General features: G+C 38.8%; 1 protein-coding gene and 1 long non-coding RNA gene across 4 annotated transcripts; both read right to left on the reverse strand.

Moving 5' to 3' along the window:
- Window positions 1-51: 51 nt before the first annotated feature.
- rpe (ribulose-5-phosphate-3-epimerase) lies at window positions 52-19597 on the reverse strand. Of its 3 annotated transcripts, XM_064327351.1 has the most exons (7): window positions 19371-19597; window positions 19203-19283; window positions 9942-10021; window positions 3922-4061; window positions 2011-2145; window positions 1309-1395; window positions 52-397 (listed from the first exon to the last, which is right to left on the reverse strand). In XM_064327351.1, exons 2-7 carry the CDS (start codon window positions 19247-19249, stop codon window positions 275-277), a joined length of 612 nt encoding a protein of 203 aa, XP_064183421.1. In that variant the 5' UTR covers window positions 19250-19283; window positions 19371-19597; the 3' UTR covers window positions 52-274. The 3 variants fall into 3 exon arrangements, with proteins under 3 accessions (XP_064183421.1, XP_064183420.1, XP_064183422.1); XM_064327350.1 differs by lacking the exon at window positions 19371-19597 and having other exon boundaries at window positions 19203-19364; XM_064327352.1 differs by lacking the exons at window positions 9942-10021; window positions 19371-19597 and having other exon boundaries at window positions 19203-19342.
- LOC135250738 (uncharacterized) lies at window positions 13118-19196 on the reverse strand. Its single transcript, XR_010328992.1, has 2 exons — window positions 16417-19196; window positions 13118-14362 (listed from the first exon to the last, which is right to left on the reverse strand). It is a non-coding gene; the product is annotated as an uncharacterized LOC135250738 (long non-coding RNA).
- Window positions 19598-19957: the final 360 nt, after the last annotated feature.

A 19957-nucleotide genomic window follows, 5' to 3' on the forward strand; every position in this document is an offset into this window, starting at 1 on the left:
AGCATTTCAGGTAAATTGTTGGTATTCTGGGGAATAATTTGCGCAAAACTGTTTTTTCAGTGTTAAGTGAGAAGCATTTATTTGTGCCTTACAGCATTAATGATCACACATTCACTCTCACATTTCTGGAATGTTTAACTTAATTGCCTTAATCATCGGGGCGAGGTGGAATTAGAACATGGAATTCTGAAATTCATTGGGGTTTGTTGGGATTAGCTGGCCCACATTTCACTTTCCAAAGCAAACCACACCATAGTTCTTTTGCAGCAGAAAATCACCGGTCAAGTGACCTCTTCTGAATTGCCTCTGCGCACACATTTCTGAGCAAGCTGATAACAGAGCGTGGGTCTTCACTTTTCATGATAGCGCTGCCTGAAACAATCATGTTTGCTCCAGCCTGTAGAGAGAAAGAAGGACAGGATAGAATGAACTGGCATAATGCTACGATAGACGGCCTCTATTCACTCTGAGGGGAAGTTTATTTTTCATTTTTTTGGGGGGAGATTATAGGACCTACACCACATTTCAGGAAGCCCAGTGAAACAACAAATGCTTCATGCATCAACACAGCAGAAATGAGTACTTTTCTGTTGACTCAACAGGGTGCAGTGCACCTTCTGTAAAACGTACCACAGCATAGCATTAGTGCAGGAGGGAAACCATCAATCATGCAGCATGGTTAGAATGCCAGGTCTTCAAAGTGGCAATCCTTAATTTTTTCATATTAAAAAATTTCATATTTGATACATTTTCATGTTGGCATATTTGTAGCAATATCAATTTAATTTATTTGCATCCTGGAATTTATCCTCTATATGCCATTGTCCACAGGTGGTGGTGGCTGTGACAATCCCGCTAGGGATTAAAAATCTGATGTCACATGCACAGGAACGTGCAGGACGAATGTGAAAGAGCAAGTGTCTGAAATGCGTCTTTAAAATGAGGTTTGATATGTTGCTCAGTATTGTCAGATGACATTGTTGGTTGTCTCTAGGCACTAATCTCTCCCTAAAATACGCTACCGCTGGATTTTCTTCAAAGAAAAATAAGCACTCAATGTGCTTGTGTTGGAAAGTAATAAGCTTTGTTTCAAATGAAACTGTATTTGGTGTGAAAACAACTCTTGTGATCACCAGTCACCACCAGAAAAATTAAGGATTGCCGCTTTAATCAAGTTTGCCGAGTCTCGTTTCAAAAGAACAGTATTGTACAGAATGAACCTCATAAGTGGTACAATTGCCATTTTCAATGAAAGGTAACCAACAACAGCAGTCTAACACACATACCAACAACTCCACGGGCACTTACGTCTGCACACTTGTGAATGGTATCGGGACCCACACCTCCATCCACTTCAATGTCTAAGGATGGAAACTGACTCCTCAGCCAACTCACCTGACAGAGGCACAAGCAACTGAGTTAAACCTGCATGGGGATAAAATAAAAAACAAAAGAACTCCCCAATCCCCCAAACACCCCTGAACTCAAAACACAAATTAGCTGTACTAATGTACTTACTGTAGCTGCATTCTAAAGCAGTAGTATCAAACCCATGGATGTGTGATGGTGAGTTTGTACTGCTTACTAGTTAGTAAGGAAGACAATAATTTATTTAGTGTACATAATTGCGCTAATTATTTTTTGAGGGATGACTTAGGTAAACAGGTTGAGATTTTCATGCTTCATCTGGAAATGTTCAGATTTTGTTCACACAAACATCAAAATGGGGGAACTGCCATAGTACCATTCAGCAAAGTACCTGAATTGCTTTAGAAAATATCCAGGTGTATAAATTGATTGTGTTTTAAACTGAAAGCTATTTAAGTGGATGAGAGATGCTAAATGCCCAAAATATAACATGAACACTTCTAATATGAAACTCATTTAAAAGACTCAGGTACCGTAAATAGGTATTATGATTATCATTACGATCATTAAACATCAGAAGCATTCATCTTCATAAAATCATTATCATCAAGATAGGTTGGCACAATTTCCCAACAATCCCACCTTGGTCATCATGTCCTCCATAAACTTTTGGCCTCCAAAGCCAGGCTCAACTGTCATAACCAGTGCCATGTCTATCTGCCCAGCCCATGGAGCCATTTCCTCTACTGTGGTATTAGGCTTTATGGCCAGGCCCACCTGCAACACACAAGACATAAAAAGAAATACAAGGAATTGCATGTTTTAAAAAACTTAAAACCTGCCCATCTTTCCAAAAATATCTTCACAATATGCACAGTAAAATAAAAATGTGAGATTGGATCAGTGCTTAAAAAGTCAACTATGAAGGAATAATTTCGCAACCAAGCTAGAAACTGATAAATGTTTATGAATATTTTATAATTCATCCAACACAAACAGAATCCAGTACACATACAGCCCAGGCAGGTGCTATGCTACAACGGAAGCTAGGAGAAAAAAACTGTACTATATGGATTCCTAATGAGAACCATACATTTGTCCCAGGGATGCCAGCTTGCCAGACAAGTGTATAACTATCATTTGAATATAGAGGGGTTTTCAATAAACAGACTCGGAGAACTGCAACCCTGCAGGGGGGTCCAGGGCAAACATTTTTTTAAAGGAACAGCTGTGAAATGATCATTTCTGGTTAATTCTAAGACAAAAATACTACAGATTACTGATCAGTAAGGCACAGAAAATATTATTTGTCACAGAAAATATTGGCTGAAATCACAGAGCACTAATGGCAAAGTTGTTGAAAATCATGGAAAACTGAAAAGAAAAATCACTGAAGAAATCAGTTTTTTAACGTTAATTTATTTAAAAAATTAATAGATCTCACACACAGTAGTGGGAAACGGTTGAAATAACATACGCAACAGTAACAAGTGCTTGAAGTTTTAAAAAAATCAACAGCCAGTTGCTAGCTGCATTAGTATGTTGGAGGCAACATTGGAAGCATTGGGATCAGTGAAAGCATCTGATTGCAACAATTGACAAGGCTTAGAATCTTGATCCCAGTGCATTCCAGAATCTGTATACATTGTCGTACTTTGTTTCTCCCAGAATTTGGCAATAGGCTATTGATTAAATGAAAAGGCCTATATGAATAACACTGTAGGCTAAGTTAAGGTTAACAGGTGCCATCCAAAACTGCCGAAAAATCACGGAAAGAACTAAAAATGCAGGAAATCGCAGAAAAGGCAAAAAATGTGAAAAGCCTTACTGATCAGTTTATCCCAATCACATCATGAAATCATTATTTGAAATTATTTTCCTCATCATCATGCTATATACTGTATTTTTTATTATAGCCCCCCCCCCCAAAAAAAAAAAAATTATGCCCTTGGTGTAGCATAATAGTATTGATATAGAAGCGCTCAGAAGGATTATTATTTAGATTTTGCAGACATCCTTATTACGTGTACATAGGCAGACAGAAAGGAGTGAAACACCAGTCCAAGAAGCGATCATTACAATTCCCAGGAACTGAGACGATTCAAGTGGAAATTATCACAGAGCAAATATGGAACATATTGGCCAAGAAAATGCGTGGAACCATTAAATAGATCCACAGATACACTAAGCTACTAAAATAAGTACTTTTAAAAAGATTCAGTTCTTTCAATACTTTTCTTAAGAAATGTGTGTGCTAATCTTTAAATATACACAGATGTGCACTTCAGTTGTGCTTACAATTAAACATAATGCAAATGCACAAGAATTAACACCCATCACATTGAATATAACAGCACATATGCGCAATATAACAGCACATATGCGAATATAACAGCACATATGCACAGCTGTGAGCTGCCAAAGATTTACCTTACATGCATATTACACACTTTTACAAGTATTGCATTTTATGGTCGTGTAACACAATACAAAATTGAAGGACTTTTTTCCACATGAATCACTACTCTCACTCAGCACTCAGGTGATTCTGACCTTCATGCCGCTGTGTCGAATCTCCTTGATAAGATTTCCCACGTTGTCGGAGGCTTCCAGGTGGAAGGTATATTGGTTGGCTCCAGCTGTAGCCATAGGCTGAACCCACTGCTCTGGTCTGGCCACCATCATGTGCATGTCTGTTAAAATATACAGTAATTTAGACCAATTTCCTGAATTTTGACATAGCTTTGTTTCTAATAAATTAATATTTCAGGAGTAGTTTATAGACTTTTACTAGCCGCTATAGGCCTAAAAGCAGAGGCTGATTTTATGCTTTGAAAAGACTATTGCCACTTGTCATGACATGAGAAAGTGAGCCCTGGAAGAGATTTAAAATTAATTTTAAAAATTTGTACCACGTTGCAATGTAGCATCTTGTGGAACATGCACACATACTGTATTATGGGCTGTTCAGTGCAATGACAAGCAGTATATCTCCTTACGTTTTACACAACACAAGGAGTTATCCATTAAATCCTTTTCCCCAGGAGATATTTTTTCCAGACAACAATGTATGGTTTATATATGGCTGTGGGAAGGAAATGTATTGTGGATGCAAGATATGATCATTTTGCTTACTTCACTTAGAAGCAAAACATATGTGTATGCTAGAGATGTCCTAAAACATTTCTATATTGAATATGGATCAGCAAGTTGTTTTAAGACATTTTTGAGGCATCTATGAATAAAAATGATAGTAAAACCTAATTTTTGGTGTTTTCCTATTAATTTGCTTTCGTAATGTAATACAATGGGTGACCACACCGAGGCAACGTAACACTTCTGCAATCTGCATAGGGGTATCATCTCCCGCCCCATTTTAGTAGTCAGTTTGACTGAATTTGATAGACACAATGACACAGTCTGATTAGACACGGCTATAATCTTTCTTTCTTCTTCTTCATTTGGACAGTAGTGCCCTATGATGGCAATGGGCCGAAGGAAAGTTGTATCTTGAATTAAATTTGATTCCAGTGATTTGTTTCCTTATCCTGCTCCAATTATATTTATTTGAGAAAATATGTGGTTGAATGCAGATAATTATTTTCTATGCATGAGGAATTTTCACCTAAATCGGCAAAAACAACAGCACAGCACTTTTAGGGCTAAATGTAGGCTAAATGCCAAATTTATTTCAACAGAGTTTGCATTATGCAATGTTTTGTTGCCATTCTTCTCATTATGACAACTATTATTATAATCATCACTGTAGGTGTGGCGTTAGGTCCGGTGATAAACCAGATTGGTCTCGGCAACGGCGGCTGGTGAAGAGAGCACATGCACCTGGATTGCGTTAACTAATCAGCCTAGGTGCTTAAAGGCGTGTTCCTCTCCACAGTTTGGGGTCGAGACCAGGACTACACATTGAGAGAGCGAGTCCGTTTTGAGATTTTGTTTGTTGGAGCACAAAAGACAAAGAAACTGGTCAACTGAAAAGTTGAAAGTTGAAGGAAGGTTGAAGACAAGTGGGTCAAGCAGCATTTTGAATCATCTGTAGAGACTGTGTGGCACAGGCTGGCAGGCTTGCAAGAAGGGAGTTGCAGTAATCAAGATAGCCTGGACAAGTAGCTCGATGGAGTACATGGTCAGGTATGGTAGAATCCTCCTGATGGTCATCCAGGACCACTGCCAGGCTCTTTGCAGAGTGAGAGGCAGTCACTGCAGTGCCATCGACAGTGATTGAGAGCTCCCGTAACTGCCATCGCAGTTGCCACCTGATTATGAAAGGTGACAATATGTAATACAAATATGGATGTGCTATGCTTCCAAAATGAAAGATTTTGTAACTCATTTTAGGTGCTTGTCGTATCTCAGATGTTCTAAATTATGAATGTTTGAAGGTTTGGTAGGCCAATGGTATATGTTTTCCATCTTTCAACCTTTTGTGTGAACAAAGCACAAATAAAAGAATTCAAAATGGAACCATTTTAATAAGCTTGTTTGCATTATTATCCATTCTCAAATACCATGCTTTTTGAAAGATGCATAAACCCCCCATTTTATTTAATGACATTTTTCTTTTTGAGAAATATAGGCTACATGTTCACAAACTAACACAGTATATCATATAGGCTATAGAAGCTTGGTCAAGTTACTCATATTAATTATAAGCCTTGGGTCAGCAATTGCTGGTCCACGGGAAAATCTGGCCCCTCAGCAATATTATTTGTCCTGCTAAAATATTTATTTGGTAAAAATCAGAGCAAGGTAGCAAGGACAAAGCTAAATTTCCCCTTTGTTTAAATGGTGCAAGCAAGATCATTTAAAAAAATAAATACATTTTATTGCTGTACAAAACAGTAAACAAGAGCGGTTACCTATGAGGATATAGCCTACACATCAGAAGTTAGTCTATGAGAGCAGTAGAGGTGAAAGGTCATTCTGAATGACAGATATTCTTATTTTTCATACAGAATTAATTACACACAGATTTTCATCTCTCTCTTTTTCACCCATTATATGCTCCAATAATTACAGCCGCTAAACTAGATTGGTAACAACAGATCAGGTAAACTGTTACGACCTGGTCTAGGGTCAGACCGTAACAGGGTAAATGATAAGGGAAATGGGCAGGGAAACGTACTGCGAACCAATCAGCAACTCCGGTACCTATCTGCCTATCCAAATCTAACTGAATGCTGGCTAGTCTTCGAAGGTTACTGGGCATGGGACGGCTTTGAATGCTGAACTTCGGACAGTTAGCTGATAGTCGGAAACTAAAAGCATGAATAGCATACCCCTACGGAGCGTTAGATCCCCACCCAGAGTAGCTTCAAAAACAATAAAGGAAAAATAAAAAAGCAAAATAACAAACTTATGTCCCAATGGAAGGATTTTTAGTCCAGCTGGGAGCACAATAACTAACCAGAGCACTATATGGCGAGCAGAACGCAAAACATGACCCGAGGTCAAAAACAAGCGCACGGTCAAACACAAAATCCAATCAGCAAACAAAGCAGGCTAGGGGAGAATCAAATACGAGAATGAATGGTCAGAAACACAAATACATGGGGCAAACAAACCAGAAGGGCTAAGGCAAGAATCGGAGTCGAAGGGAACGAGTCAATGATCATACACGAGATCTAATCAGCAAACAAACCAGAAGGTCTAGACAGGAATCGGAGTCAAACAAAGATAGGGTTGAATACGCAAATGTCAAACGACGCAATCACTATAGACAACACACCAACCATGAGTTCGAAGAGCTAGTCTCCCCTGGTAGGCGGCAAACAGCGGCTTTTTCAAGCCAAGCGACTGGATACGGAAACGACCAATTAGATGACAAATGTACACACAAACTTACAACTGGGGTTGTAACAAACAGATATACAGGAATACAAGAACGAGAAGAGAAACCATATATAGGGTAATAAAAAAATAACAGAGAAACTAAGGAAAGCATAATTTAGTCACCATGGATAACCAAACCCTGCCCCTGGCTTATGGAACCCCAAGCTTTCTGATGTTGGACTATTTTTAAATTTTTCCTGGCAATCAGCCATTCCAAGTTGAAATAATGTTTAATAAATAATTTAAATGGAGAAAGTGTTATTCTAGAGGTTTTTGCCTTTTGAAAATGAAATTAATTATTAATTATTATTATTAATTATTGCTGGACAATGGTCACTTAAATCTCCCAGAATGATAGTTAATGTGTTAAGGGTCAAATGTATAGTGTAACCAGAGAGCCATTCTTGTATTTGTGAACAAAAGGCCACGACAGTGCGGCAAAACCAGAATAAATGTAAAGTGTCCTCCTCGTCTTCCTGGAAGAATCGGCAACTAGTGTCTTGCTCTATACCCCAAACAGATAACTTTTTCTTTGTTGCTAAAATTTAAAAGTAAAAGAAATACCTTGAATGAGCATCTGATGTTGCTTTGTAAACAACATCAAAAACTTGTTTTCAAGGAATAGGACAGTTGAAAATGTCAGTACACCTGGAATTTATGAGGGAAGGCTGTCTGATGATAAAAATCAAGCATACATTTAGATAAATATTCATCTATTTTTCTTTTCTTTAGCCATACATGATTTTTGATGATCAGTCTACAAAGTAAGAGGCGATGGTTACCCCTCTTAAGAATTATTATCGATGTAGGAAGAATGGCAGCAACCAATTTCATAAATTTATGTTCAGTAGATATAATCCCATAGGTTTTACACAATCTTTCAAAGGAAAGTATTATGACATTATAATCCATTTATAAAAAATGACATTCTGATTGATGAAGGATTGGCAATAAGGTTGATCGTCAATTTTAATATTTGAGTTCAGCCAGATAATAGAAGGGACAATAGCCATCGTTAGCTAGCCTGCCGAGTTACCGCTGGCTAATTAATGACCACTTTTGGAGCCCGGGATCTCTTATCTCATGCAGATATCGACAGCAGGGACTCCAGTACGTAGTGTTACATTAATAAATATAATGAAAAAAAAGGAAAATAGTAGTGCATAATGTTCACGCAGTAAGCACAGTCTAGGTCAGTTCAGTTATGGCAAGTCAAATATAAATAACGTATCCACATCTAACGTGATCAATCATACTGATGGTTTATATTCAGACTATGTGCATTTATCTTTTTTTAAAATGAAGCACTTCATTTTGCATTTATTTACTGACAAACCCATAAAAAAGAAATTAGATAACAGCTTTAGTTTTGTTTTTTTGTGCCAAAATTAATTAAAAAGCTGTTTCTTCTTTTTCCAATTTCTGCACAGGGCCAAAAATAAATTAATGGTACTATAGACCTGCACGATAGTAACTGATAGTTTAGGGTATCAATTTGTCCATTACAAACTACAAAAACTATAAATTCCAAATTCCAAAATCATTCTTTTCTACAGAAATGAGTTTTACTTTTTTTAACCAAAAGAGGTAGGCGTGTCTAATACACTAGATTTTATTGTATGTCGGACAAGCAAGGATTAATTAAGAATGTGTTTATTTTCTGAATCCAGCGGTTCCAACAGTCAATGCCCTTGTTAAACTGTTCAGCACTCTGAATACTGAACTCAAGCGATATTGCCTGCTAGAACCCCTTACTTAACCTACAAGTAAAATATATTTTATGAGATTTAATTTAATAATTATGTTTAAAATCATAATTATCAATTAAATCGCCAAATTCTTTGATAGGTCAGTCTACAGAAAACTGGTGGAATCAACCAACAAGTCAAAACAAGCTGTAGGCTATATCACGTTTTCAGATTAAATAATTTAATTCAATAAGAAGCAGTCAATTGTATTAATGAATTGAAAACATACATTCTTTATTGAATGTAGGCACACTACTTCTAAATTATACAACAGAAGACATACAGCAAAACATTAAACAACTAATCTAGAAATACCAGAAAAGAGAGAGAGAGAGAAACGGATCGGCCAGACCTTGCCAAAGTATCAACCACTTCCAGTATAAGCGCCACAAGGAAACTAGCTAAAAACACACAACCTAGGAACCACCACCACAATAAAAAGAGGAAAACTCTTCTTCTTCCAGGCTCTGAACCCAAACGCAACACAACCAACTTTCTCCTGTGGCCATCTTAAATACCTTACCCAGGTAAGGTTGAGGATGTTTGCCCTGATTGGGTGATGCCGGGTTAAGGTTTAGAAGAGAAAGGAAGGGGGGTCAGACTAATTTATGGCAAGGACTGGCCTACCTAAAGATTGCATTCAAACTTAAAGAGGACATGGGAAAGGGAAATGTTATGCATGTAGGTTCTCCAACCCCTGATATGGTGTCCTGTGTCATCTGGTTTGTCTCTTCAGAGGGGGTGAGACCCATAGATTGTCTGCCTAGATTAGGGTATCAGTGGATTTTATATTGCCCCAATCACATTTGCTTTGATGCTTGTGACAGGGAGGCCAGGCCACATTCTTATTCACTGATTCCCTCTCTAAGGCCAAAATCTAAACACTACATATCCTACAGGTATTATACTCATGCAAAATGGAACCAACTGGAAGAATTACTGAGATTAAAAGCAGGTTGACTGAATGGAAAAACTCACCAAAAAAAGGCTCTGGACCGAGCTGATTCCTCAGACACTCCACAACTGGATGACCAAATGTGATGTTTGGCACAAAATGCCTGAAAACAAAACAGCATTGCAGATGATTCAAGATAAAATTTTAACTTAAAAAAATGTATTAATCTAGCAAGTATCAGTGACAAAATATATCATGTTGGTTGCTGGATGAGCCATCAAGCTGTAACTTGCATATTAAAGGACGTGCAGAACTAATTAAATACCCTAGCATTATATCTATTCTAAGTGTGTTTCTCTATTTTATCAGTCAAGCTGTATTACAGCATTTTAAGGACTTCAAAAAACACTTTATGGCAGACTGTACATTTTATTTTACTCCATCTTTAAGTTACTCCATCAATGCAATACCCTGCAATGCACTGCAGTGGGTGGACTGCAGAGTAAAAAGAAGCAGTGGCTGGCAGAAATAAATACATGCATGGAGGCCGTCACAGAAATTGCAAAAGCAAGGATGACTGGGAATTCCAAATTGGGAGAAGAAAAAAATTGTGTTTTAGCCTAATTTTTAAATAAAAAACAATGCTTTAGACCAGTCTGAAATAGTTTCATACATCTGGTCCCAGGTCTTACTGCAGATGCAACCATGTGCCAACCATTTCAGTCATTGACAGAAGGCAATTAATAGGGGAAAAATGGTTTAATATGTTGGAAGCATCAGTACAGTCCAGTAACTTTCATATTTAAATCAAACATAGCAACATGACTACTTTTTTAGCACACAAAAAGATTTACAGGTAATAATGAAGGTTCCTTTTTTGTTATTGGGAATATGTGCTTACAAATGGGCTAATGAAACTGTCAGTTTTTTCTTATATTACAGTGATCAGCTATATTGGATTTTGGCTAACTAGCCAGGTGAGAAACCTTTGCATGTGGCGTGGGCAATGGTTTCTCTCAACAGCTGTCAGTTTGCACATGGCAGGCTGACACTACTGCCTCGTGTGCTCAACCAGTTGGACATTTGTATATTTTCAATGCCCTCACTTAAATTGAAATGGGACTAATTGTTGGAAATGAAACATTTGCTAGTTGCCTGTCAGCATATTCTGTCAAAGATGAAGCAGAACCTTTACTCTTTTACACAGGCATTGTCAATGTTTCATTAGTTGTAATGTTAGGCCTAACAATCACTTTATTTAATAATGTCCATCTAATTTCTATTATTTCTTTGGTGTGGTGACTGATCCTCTACAGCAGTGCTCATCTTGAGGGCGATATTTTTGGGATAGAGGACGGGCATTTCTGGATTTTGCTTGCATCCAGCTATGTATTGGTCATTACACACACTGCCTGACCTCTTGTTTAGTGCAGCTGGCTTCACTCAAGGCACAATAAAGTAAAGGAGGTTTGTACATGGCTAGTTACTAGCTAGCTAATGAAGTAAAATACAATCCAGTTTCCTGATTTTAATTGTTGCGTTTGCTTCTTAGTACAGTAACTGATAAAGCAGTTAACTAACATAAGAGGCCAATACACAAGCCGGGGTAGTGCAGTTAATTCACAAGGTGAACACATGATGCTATTGCAGTACTTTACTCATGTTTTCAGGCCTGCAAAGACTATCCGGTGTCCAGCCAAAGCATAGACTACCTATTATGTGTGTGCATATGAGAGCTGAGTCTGATACAATTGTGTGTATACAATTCTCAACAGTGCAAGTCGATCTCAATTGTACCCAGCTACTCAGAGGATCAGAATACACACTAAAGATACACTCGAAGTTCTTATGAAGATTGCAAGCATTTGCTTCCTAATTAAATTTGGCAACACTTCGAATAACATTAGGGTGCCCTGACTATGTGTCATGTACAGCTGGCAGTCGTTGAATATCATTCCACTACAAGTGCCAGTTTGTGCATTTAATTTGAAAGTATACATTCTATATGGGCTGCGATATTTAACATTTTTGGCTCACTTTAAATGTTCCTTGGCTTACTCTGATTATTCTGTAATATAGCCAAATGTTTCTTGAGTAAATTGGAAGCGTTCACTTGTGGATTAAATCTATAAGCTCTGTGATACATTTTGTTACATTATAACTCTGATAAAAATTCCATCTGGTTTAAACTGTATTTTTGACACTTAGCTGTTGACCAGCCTAGTCAGCTAGTCCACCAGTTTGGCAAACAGCTTACTCTACCAGCTTAACTGGCTATGACCAGCTCTGTCCAGCTACAGATCAGCTTTGACCGGCCACAGACCAGCTGTAAGTGTTGAAAACACAATTTAAACCAGCTTAGAATCCCAGGAAATTTCAGCAGGGAAGTGTATTCAGAACTGTAAAAAATGACCAAAAAAGACATTCATCTAGGCCTATATCCAGTCTTGGCTGAAAGTTGGTTTGAAATCCATGTCTTTTCCATGTCATTTTAACTGTGTAGCTTAACCCCTTAAAACCCACTTTGTTAGAATCCACCTGTCTCAAATAAACTCCATTATCTCCAAAATTATACACAGTACAGACATGGTTCAAAGCTTGACTTAAAGATGGCATTTGTATCAAACTGACCAAATCCCCAAATCCTATGGAGTCTCACTCCATAAACATACAAGACATATTTATTCTGAGAAAACAACAAAGAAATCCAAAAATAGTTTTGTATATTCTGTATGCTGCAGTGATTATATTCTGCTAATTGACAAAACCAATTTATTTTTTCAAATCGTACCACAGGATGTAGCCTATACAACACCAGGTAAAAAGTTTGAAGTGGATTGAACAAAACAATAAAATTTGACAAGAGTTTTCCCAAAAGGTTGGCCCAAATCTCCCAAAAACCTCTCCAAATTGGAATATTGTATTTATCTTTTTTCCCCAGCCATATTCCACTTTCAGATGTTAATTCCATTGAAGCCCCGCAAAACGAGTGACTCTATTTACCCATTCTCGCTTTTTGACTAAGCCCTACATTTCAGTCAAATGGTGTCCTTTTGAAGAGCTTCAATGTACTAAACATGTTCATAATGGTTACTTCTCAAATTCACTTTGAAAAATTAAATTCACGTAGAAACAATCAAACCGCTTGGTTTTACATTGCTGGGCTCTCTGACCCCGCTCAGGTGACCGGCTCGCTGAAAATCCGGCTTGTAAGCAGTAGACTGCCGTAGTTTGCATATGAATAAAAGGAGGCAGAGTGTCCCAGCATCACTTTTATTTGTTATCAAATCTAACAAAGAAATTTCACAGGTAAGTGTGAAGTGAGGGAACTCATGTCTTTCACCAACAGCAGACACACATACAAATCTCACCCAGATCATAACAGGAAAAATGACTAAATATCAAATCAAATCATAAATGATTTACAATATAGTACCCGTTATCACTACTGCAGTGTTTATTCTACAAGCATTTGCTGACAAACAAATCTCCAATAAAGCATACGTTAAGCCACTCGTGCGCAATTCGAAAACGCAAAGTGAAAGTAAGATACGCAGTAGAATAGCTAAGCCGCAGTTTCAGCTAGAAGGAAGCCGTAAGTTACATTTGAAAGCTATGCAAGTGAGCCTGAAGAACATTGGATATGAACTGGAATGTCACTGAACTGGATAAACGCAACTGCACGTATCATGGGTGTAATGGTCACTGTTTTATTTGTGCCATTATGCTAGAAGATTTGAACTTATTCTTAATTTTGGGCCCAATTAAAAGGTTAAATTGAATTGCTAATTGGGGCAAGCATATGTTCACCATTCTCAAGTAGCATACACTATGAAATGAAATGAAATATGGCCCATACGCACTTCCCACTGTGTAAGTGTGCCCCAATGTCTACAGTGGATAAGACTCTTACTGCTGAGACAGTTCCCATAACAAAATAAAACTGTTGCTTGTACAGAATCAAATAACATTTTAACAAATAAAAACTGAAAGACAATTTACATATTAAAAAAAATTAAACGGGCAAGTGCACACGTGCACCATTGAACTGGTAAGAGTAGAAATGTCCAAATTCTTGTTCAAGAACAGCAGCTGGCCCACATGCTTTGGTGGGAGTGTGCTTCACTGTGCCGTCACAATGTCCCCTCCAGTGGAGAAGGTTCTTTCTGCTGAAATGCATGTACCTATCGCTTAGACAACTTGGCTGGAACAGGAAACATTGCATCATGGACACCAGTTGCGGGGATCTTCGGAGAGAGGAAGTGGCGGAGCCACTTGGTATTTCTTCACCTCCTCTTTAGCCCTCATGTTGACTGAGGGGGCAAAACTCAGTGAAGGCCTGCTCCAGCAGATTCAAGAGTGAATATGATGCCCTTCTTTTAGAGACAGAAAGGCCTTCATCCCACTTCTCAATGACATCTGGCCCTGGGGTGTCATCTTCCTCACGCTTCAGCTCCGGGGTGTCATGTTCTAGGTTGTTGTTGTTGTTGTTGTTCACATCTCACTGGATAGAGTACAGAAAGCACAGCTCACATCAGCCTTCTGAAATTTAAGAATATATTCTTTCAGTTCCACTTCCCTGAGGACAACTAAATAGTATCACCAAAACACACAAAAATATATTTATTTTTAAATATATAAATATCTATACAATTAAATAATGACATTACTCCTTTAAATGTAAAATGATTGAAGTCGCTGTGATTAAAGGTCTCGATCACCTGAACTAATAGATCAGGACCATTTCATTATGCAATTTTACTTTATCATTACAATAACAATGTAAAAACTACCTCTAATGCTGCAGCTTCAGCAATCACTCTCATACATCTCTCTCTCCTCTTCTGAAAGAAACTGTTGTGCCTTGAACATTGGGTCAGGAGCACAGTCTGTGTACACTTAAGTAGTGGTGTATTTTTTACTGACGTGTTCATTGGTCGCTTGCTTTTATTTCGCGAGCCACAGGAGATTCTCCATCGCTGTCCTCAGTCCTGGAGGAGTTTAGCAGGTAGGAGAGCAATCACAGAAAGCACAGGGGGTGCTCTCTTCCAACATGACAGTGGTGGCTTCTTTCACTGACTTCAGGGCCTTCACCATTTCACCCAGCATCTAGAGGTCAGCTTCACTTCTCGGCACATATTCACACTTTTGGCATATTTTCAGGATTTTTGCTTTTTTTTTTGCGCTTTTTCCTTCCCCATTCATCTTGCATGCCTCCTTGAAGGCATTTGCTTTTCAAATGTATGACTGTCTGTTTTTTGTCCCCTCTTTTGTTGTTGTCATTTGTTGCTGTTATCGTTTATTGTGACTATCGTCAACTGATTAATTAGTACTAGGGTGTACTATAAGCCCCGTTGGGCTTTCTTTTCCCCTCACTGGCACAATCAGTATGTAGCTGCTGTCGTGTCGGTATGTTTTCCTCATGTGAATAAATAAAACATAAAAAACAAAACAAACACCCGAGAAGTGGTGCATATGGCTGATTACAGTTCAAAGAACCGGTCAAGCATCTCATATGCACTGTTCCACCTCGTGCTCACGTCAGTCTTCAATTTATGGCATGGAAGTGCCAGGTGCCGCTGCTTCTGATCCAAGATGTGTTTTGCGGTGGTACTGCATTGAAAGAGGGCAGTGACACGCCTCACACTCCCCAGCAGTCCTGACACCGTAGGCAGCATAACTAGGCTAGCTGAGATGCCAAGTCGAGAGCGTGGGTGTAACATTTTGCATGTACAAAGTTGCCCACCTGTGCAGCAAGTCATTTCAGGCATTATTGGTAACCAGAACCATCTTTGTGAGCTGCCACTGACCTGACACACTCTACAACAGTTCGCCCATATTTGCACCCATATGTCTTTCATACATTGCCTTGTTTGCAGAGCTTGAAACAAGTTTCCAATCACAGATGATATGGTGTGCCACAGTAGTAGCAAACAAGTCTGCTGCTCTGGAGGTCCACACGTCACTGAGTGCAACCCTGACAGCTTCACTCAGACATTCTTTGACTTTATCAACCATCTCCATGTAAAGCTTGGGAATCATCATTTTCGGTTAAAAAAAATATTTAAAAATTCTGAGATAGGATGACATTGTCAAAGGTCTACTGTGTTGAAGAGGCAGCATATCTAACAACTGTTACACAGGGACATGATGTTTTTTTTGGGTCACCAAACATCTAATTCCAGCTACAATACACTCTGGAACACATACTAACTTTTCAAGGACAAATAACTTTTAAAAAATGATGCATAATTAAATTTAGCCTATTGCAAATTAAAATAAAGGCTTATACCTGAAAATTACTTCAGAAACAGGTTTTTACTTCATATTGCTCTGACTCTCCCCTACAAGTGACACCAGGCACAAAAAGGACTGTGCAAGCATTCTTTGAGTGAATATATAAAATATATATAAAAATAATTTAATTAAAGTCGGATTTGTGTAAAATTAATTAAAAGGTTAACATTGTTGTTCCATTTTTTAACCACACATTTAGTTTTTTATAGCCTACTGCTGAATTAATTTTGGTGGCCTCTTTACAAGACTTTACATACCCACCGGCCACTTTATTAGGTACACCTTGCTAGTACCAGGTTGTCTTCTGCTGCTGTAGCCCATCTGCTTCAAGGTTCGACGTGTTGAGTGTTCAGAGATGCTCTTCTGCATATCTCGGTTGTAACAAGTGGTTATTTGAGTTACTGTTGCCTTTCTATCAGCTCGAACCAGTCTGGCCATTCTCCTCTGACCTCTGCCACCAATAAGACATTTTTGCCCAGAGAACTGCCGCTCACTGGATATTTTCTCTTTTTCAGACCATTCTCTGTAAACCCTAGGGATGGTTGTGCGTGAAAATACCAGTAAATCAGCAGTTTCTGAAATACTCAAACCAGCCCATCTGGCACCAACAACCATGCCACGTTCAAAGTCACTTATATCACCTTTCTTCCCCATTCTGATGCTTGGTTTGAACTTCAGCAGATAGTCTTGACCATGTCTACATGCCTAAATGCATTGAGCTGCTGCCACGTGATTGGCTGATTAGATATTTGCGCTAACGAGCAGTTGAACAGGTGTACCTAATAAAGTGACCGGTGAGTGTAGTTAAGCATACAAAAACCACATGTCAAGTCTGTCCATAGAAGCTGTGGAGGGATGGTGTGGTTAGGGCGCCGTCTGCGGGCGGAGAGGGAGTGGTTTTACTGGCGTTGCAACCAAGGTGTGTGCAATCAATTAATTGCTAATTGTTTATATGCTCTGCCTGCAGTGAGACCGGGGCGCTGGAATGAGAGACACGCGGGAGCGACGCCGAGTGCTTTCCTTATCGTGTGTGTGGTTTGGTTTGTTTTAGTTTTTGTTTGTGTTTGTTTGTACGGCCTGAAACCGAGCGCAATAAAACCCACGTGCGTCCGAGAATAGAGGATTGTGTGGTTTGTGCGGAGAAGGACAGCAACACTTGTTACAGAAGCCTTTTGTGATAATGGTCTTTGGACAGATGAGTCAAAAGTGGAACTTTGTGGATGGATCCTATTATGTCTGACAAAAAGAAAATACAGCATTTCACAGCAAGAACATCATATAGCCTAAACAGTCAAACATGGTGGAGGTATGGGGATGCTTTGCTGCCTCTGCACCTGGACAACTTGCCATTACTGAAGGAACCGTGAATTCTACCCTGTACCAGAAAATTCTTAAGGAGATGTGCAGTCATCTGTCCGTGAACAGCAAAAGTGTATTGCTTCATTAATCGCAGATTGGCATAGGCTATAGTAAGCAAATATGTATTAAGTGCCCAAGTGCGTGGGTATTTTTAAAACAGTTGGGACACACCTTTTGTTTCATAGTCTGCATTTAAAATAATTAATTGTAGTAACGCAGCTATTAATTGCAAGAAACTGTGCAAAGCTTGATGTGGGCTTGCCAACTACAGACAAATGAACCGAGCCTACTAACATTGTATACGCATTAACGATAGCATCATGATGCTACCATATGAATTAAATATAAAGTAAGGCTCATTGTTTTCGGTTTTGTTATTTAAAAAAATTAATAACTTAAAATTAAACGAAACTTTGAGGCATAGCCTATCACTTTCGCTGTTCTATGAAATTATAGCAATTTCAACCCAAACCACAGGGTGGTGATATCATTCTGTAATCCTCTGTAACCTCGCTTTGAAATCTTCCCAGAGCGACTAGCTTGGTTGCAAAATGGTGTCAACTTGCTCTGAGCAGCAAAAAAAAGTTTGGGAACATTTCACCCTGCATGAAAATATTGTCGTCTGCAGACTTTGTGAAACTACACTGACTTTTTGTATTTTGGAACATCTGAAATTAACACACGCCAATGTGTCTCTCGACCCTGGAGCAACAAGGCAACACCAAACGCCAATAACATCTTTCACAGTGACTTCTAGCAGTAAGCCGACTCCTGCAAAGTCTGAGAGCACTACACAAAGGTTTACTAGTATGATAGCAAGAGACACGTTGTCAGTAAGCTTCCTCGAAGGTGACAGATTCAAAGAGTTGCTTCACCACATTGAACCAGAGCATTGGACCAGCGTACAACGTCCCTACTCTTAAAACGCACCAGTATGAAACTATGGCATCAGCCATGAAAACAAAATGAGCAAGATGGGAAGCACTGTCCGGCAAACACGTGCACTACAAGAGCTGCACAGCTGAACACGCTCAGAGCTGCAACGATGGAATGGGGCCTTAGCAATCAGATGGAATTTTGTGTACAATGTCACGAATATGGTGTCAGCTAACATTAACATGCTCTGACTGAGATGATATCGAGCTTTGCTCACACTTTATAGCTAAATGTGGCTATAAACGATGGGTTCAGGAATGCCATAGATCGATCGACTGCTGCATGTAGGAGACTAGTGGGAAATTAACTGCAGCACTGTAGCTACAAACGCACTTTCCATGACAAACGTACACTCCTTAGGTAGCTATGAGGTAGTTCAGATTTATGCGTGAAAAAACGCAATATATTCAAACGCCACTTTCAGCTTGCAAATGCATTTAAAAGGAACGTTAACTTCGCAAAAAACTGATAATCAGCATGTTAAATGCCTAAATACAAATACCATCCACAACTTTTCCAGAACATGTTGCCTCTCAAAATCACGCTAAAAACGCCAATGTGAAACAGTGAACAAGGTTCGTTTACGACAAACACATAAAATGCTATTGTATTTGGACCTACACCGATTTTGCTTGCCAGCTGCCGTCACGCGTTAGCAGTTGAACGAAATCATGTAGCTCACAAGTTAGCTAGCTAACTTACGGTTTCAGGTATAAATTTATAAATTTGAGCAGATCTTTCATAATACTTACCCATCCATTACGTCGAGATGGAGGTAGTCTGCGCCGCAGTCCATCATTCGGGAGCATTCAGCCCCGAGACATGATAAATCACTGTTCAGAATGGACGGACCGATTTTAGCGGAATAGGCCATGTTACTTTAATAGTACAGTGCTAGATGTGCAAACCACGGTACGAACCTTGCCCCGCAGAAGAAGAACCAAGAAGAATGCAACTTCCGACTGGAAGTCCTAGGTCGGGTGTCAAAATAAAAGCTCCATGGGAAAAGTCAACGTGGTTGTTTTGCTGCTTTGTCAATTGTCGGTCTGCATGAATCTACCTTCAAATGCTTAAAACTATCAATCCTTGATGTTACAGCGTGATATTTTAGAGGTTCGTATTCGGTCTCAATATGGTAGTTGAATTAAAATATATGTTTTAGTCTGATGACCACATATCTGCTCTGCAAATGGCCAGTTGATTTGATCATGATTACAACACTGCTGATATGCAATATATTTGATACATTTCCCAATCTGATGCAGTTGGGGTCAGTTTTTTCCAGTTTTACATGTGTTGCCTGACCTGCAGTAACTATGCATGTCCTCTGTAAATTGCAGTAATTGGTGATTCATCTGTTGAAGTTCCTGGTTATTTTTACAGAGAGCCTTCAAATCTTATTTCATTTCCTTCAGCTGGCTTTCCAATGACTGGTTTGCAAATTGACAGCAATAACTGAAAGGAAGCTCATATTACAATAATAATATTACATATCATCACATAGTCA

This window comes from Anguilla rostrata, chromosome 3 (genome assembly GCF_018555375.3).
Source record: "Anguilla rostrata isolate EN2019 chromosome 3, ASM1855537v3, whole genome shotgun sequence".
NCBI classification, from domain to species: Eukaryota; Metazoa; Chordata; class Actinopteri; order Anguilliformes; family Anguillidae; genus Anguilla; species Anguilla rostrata.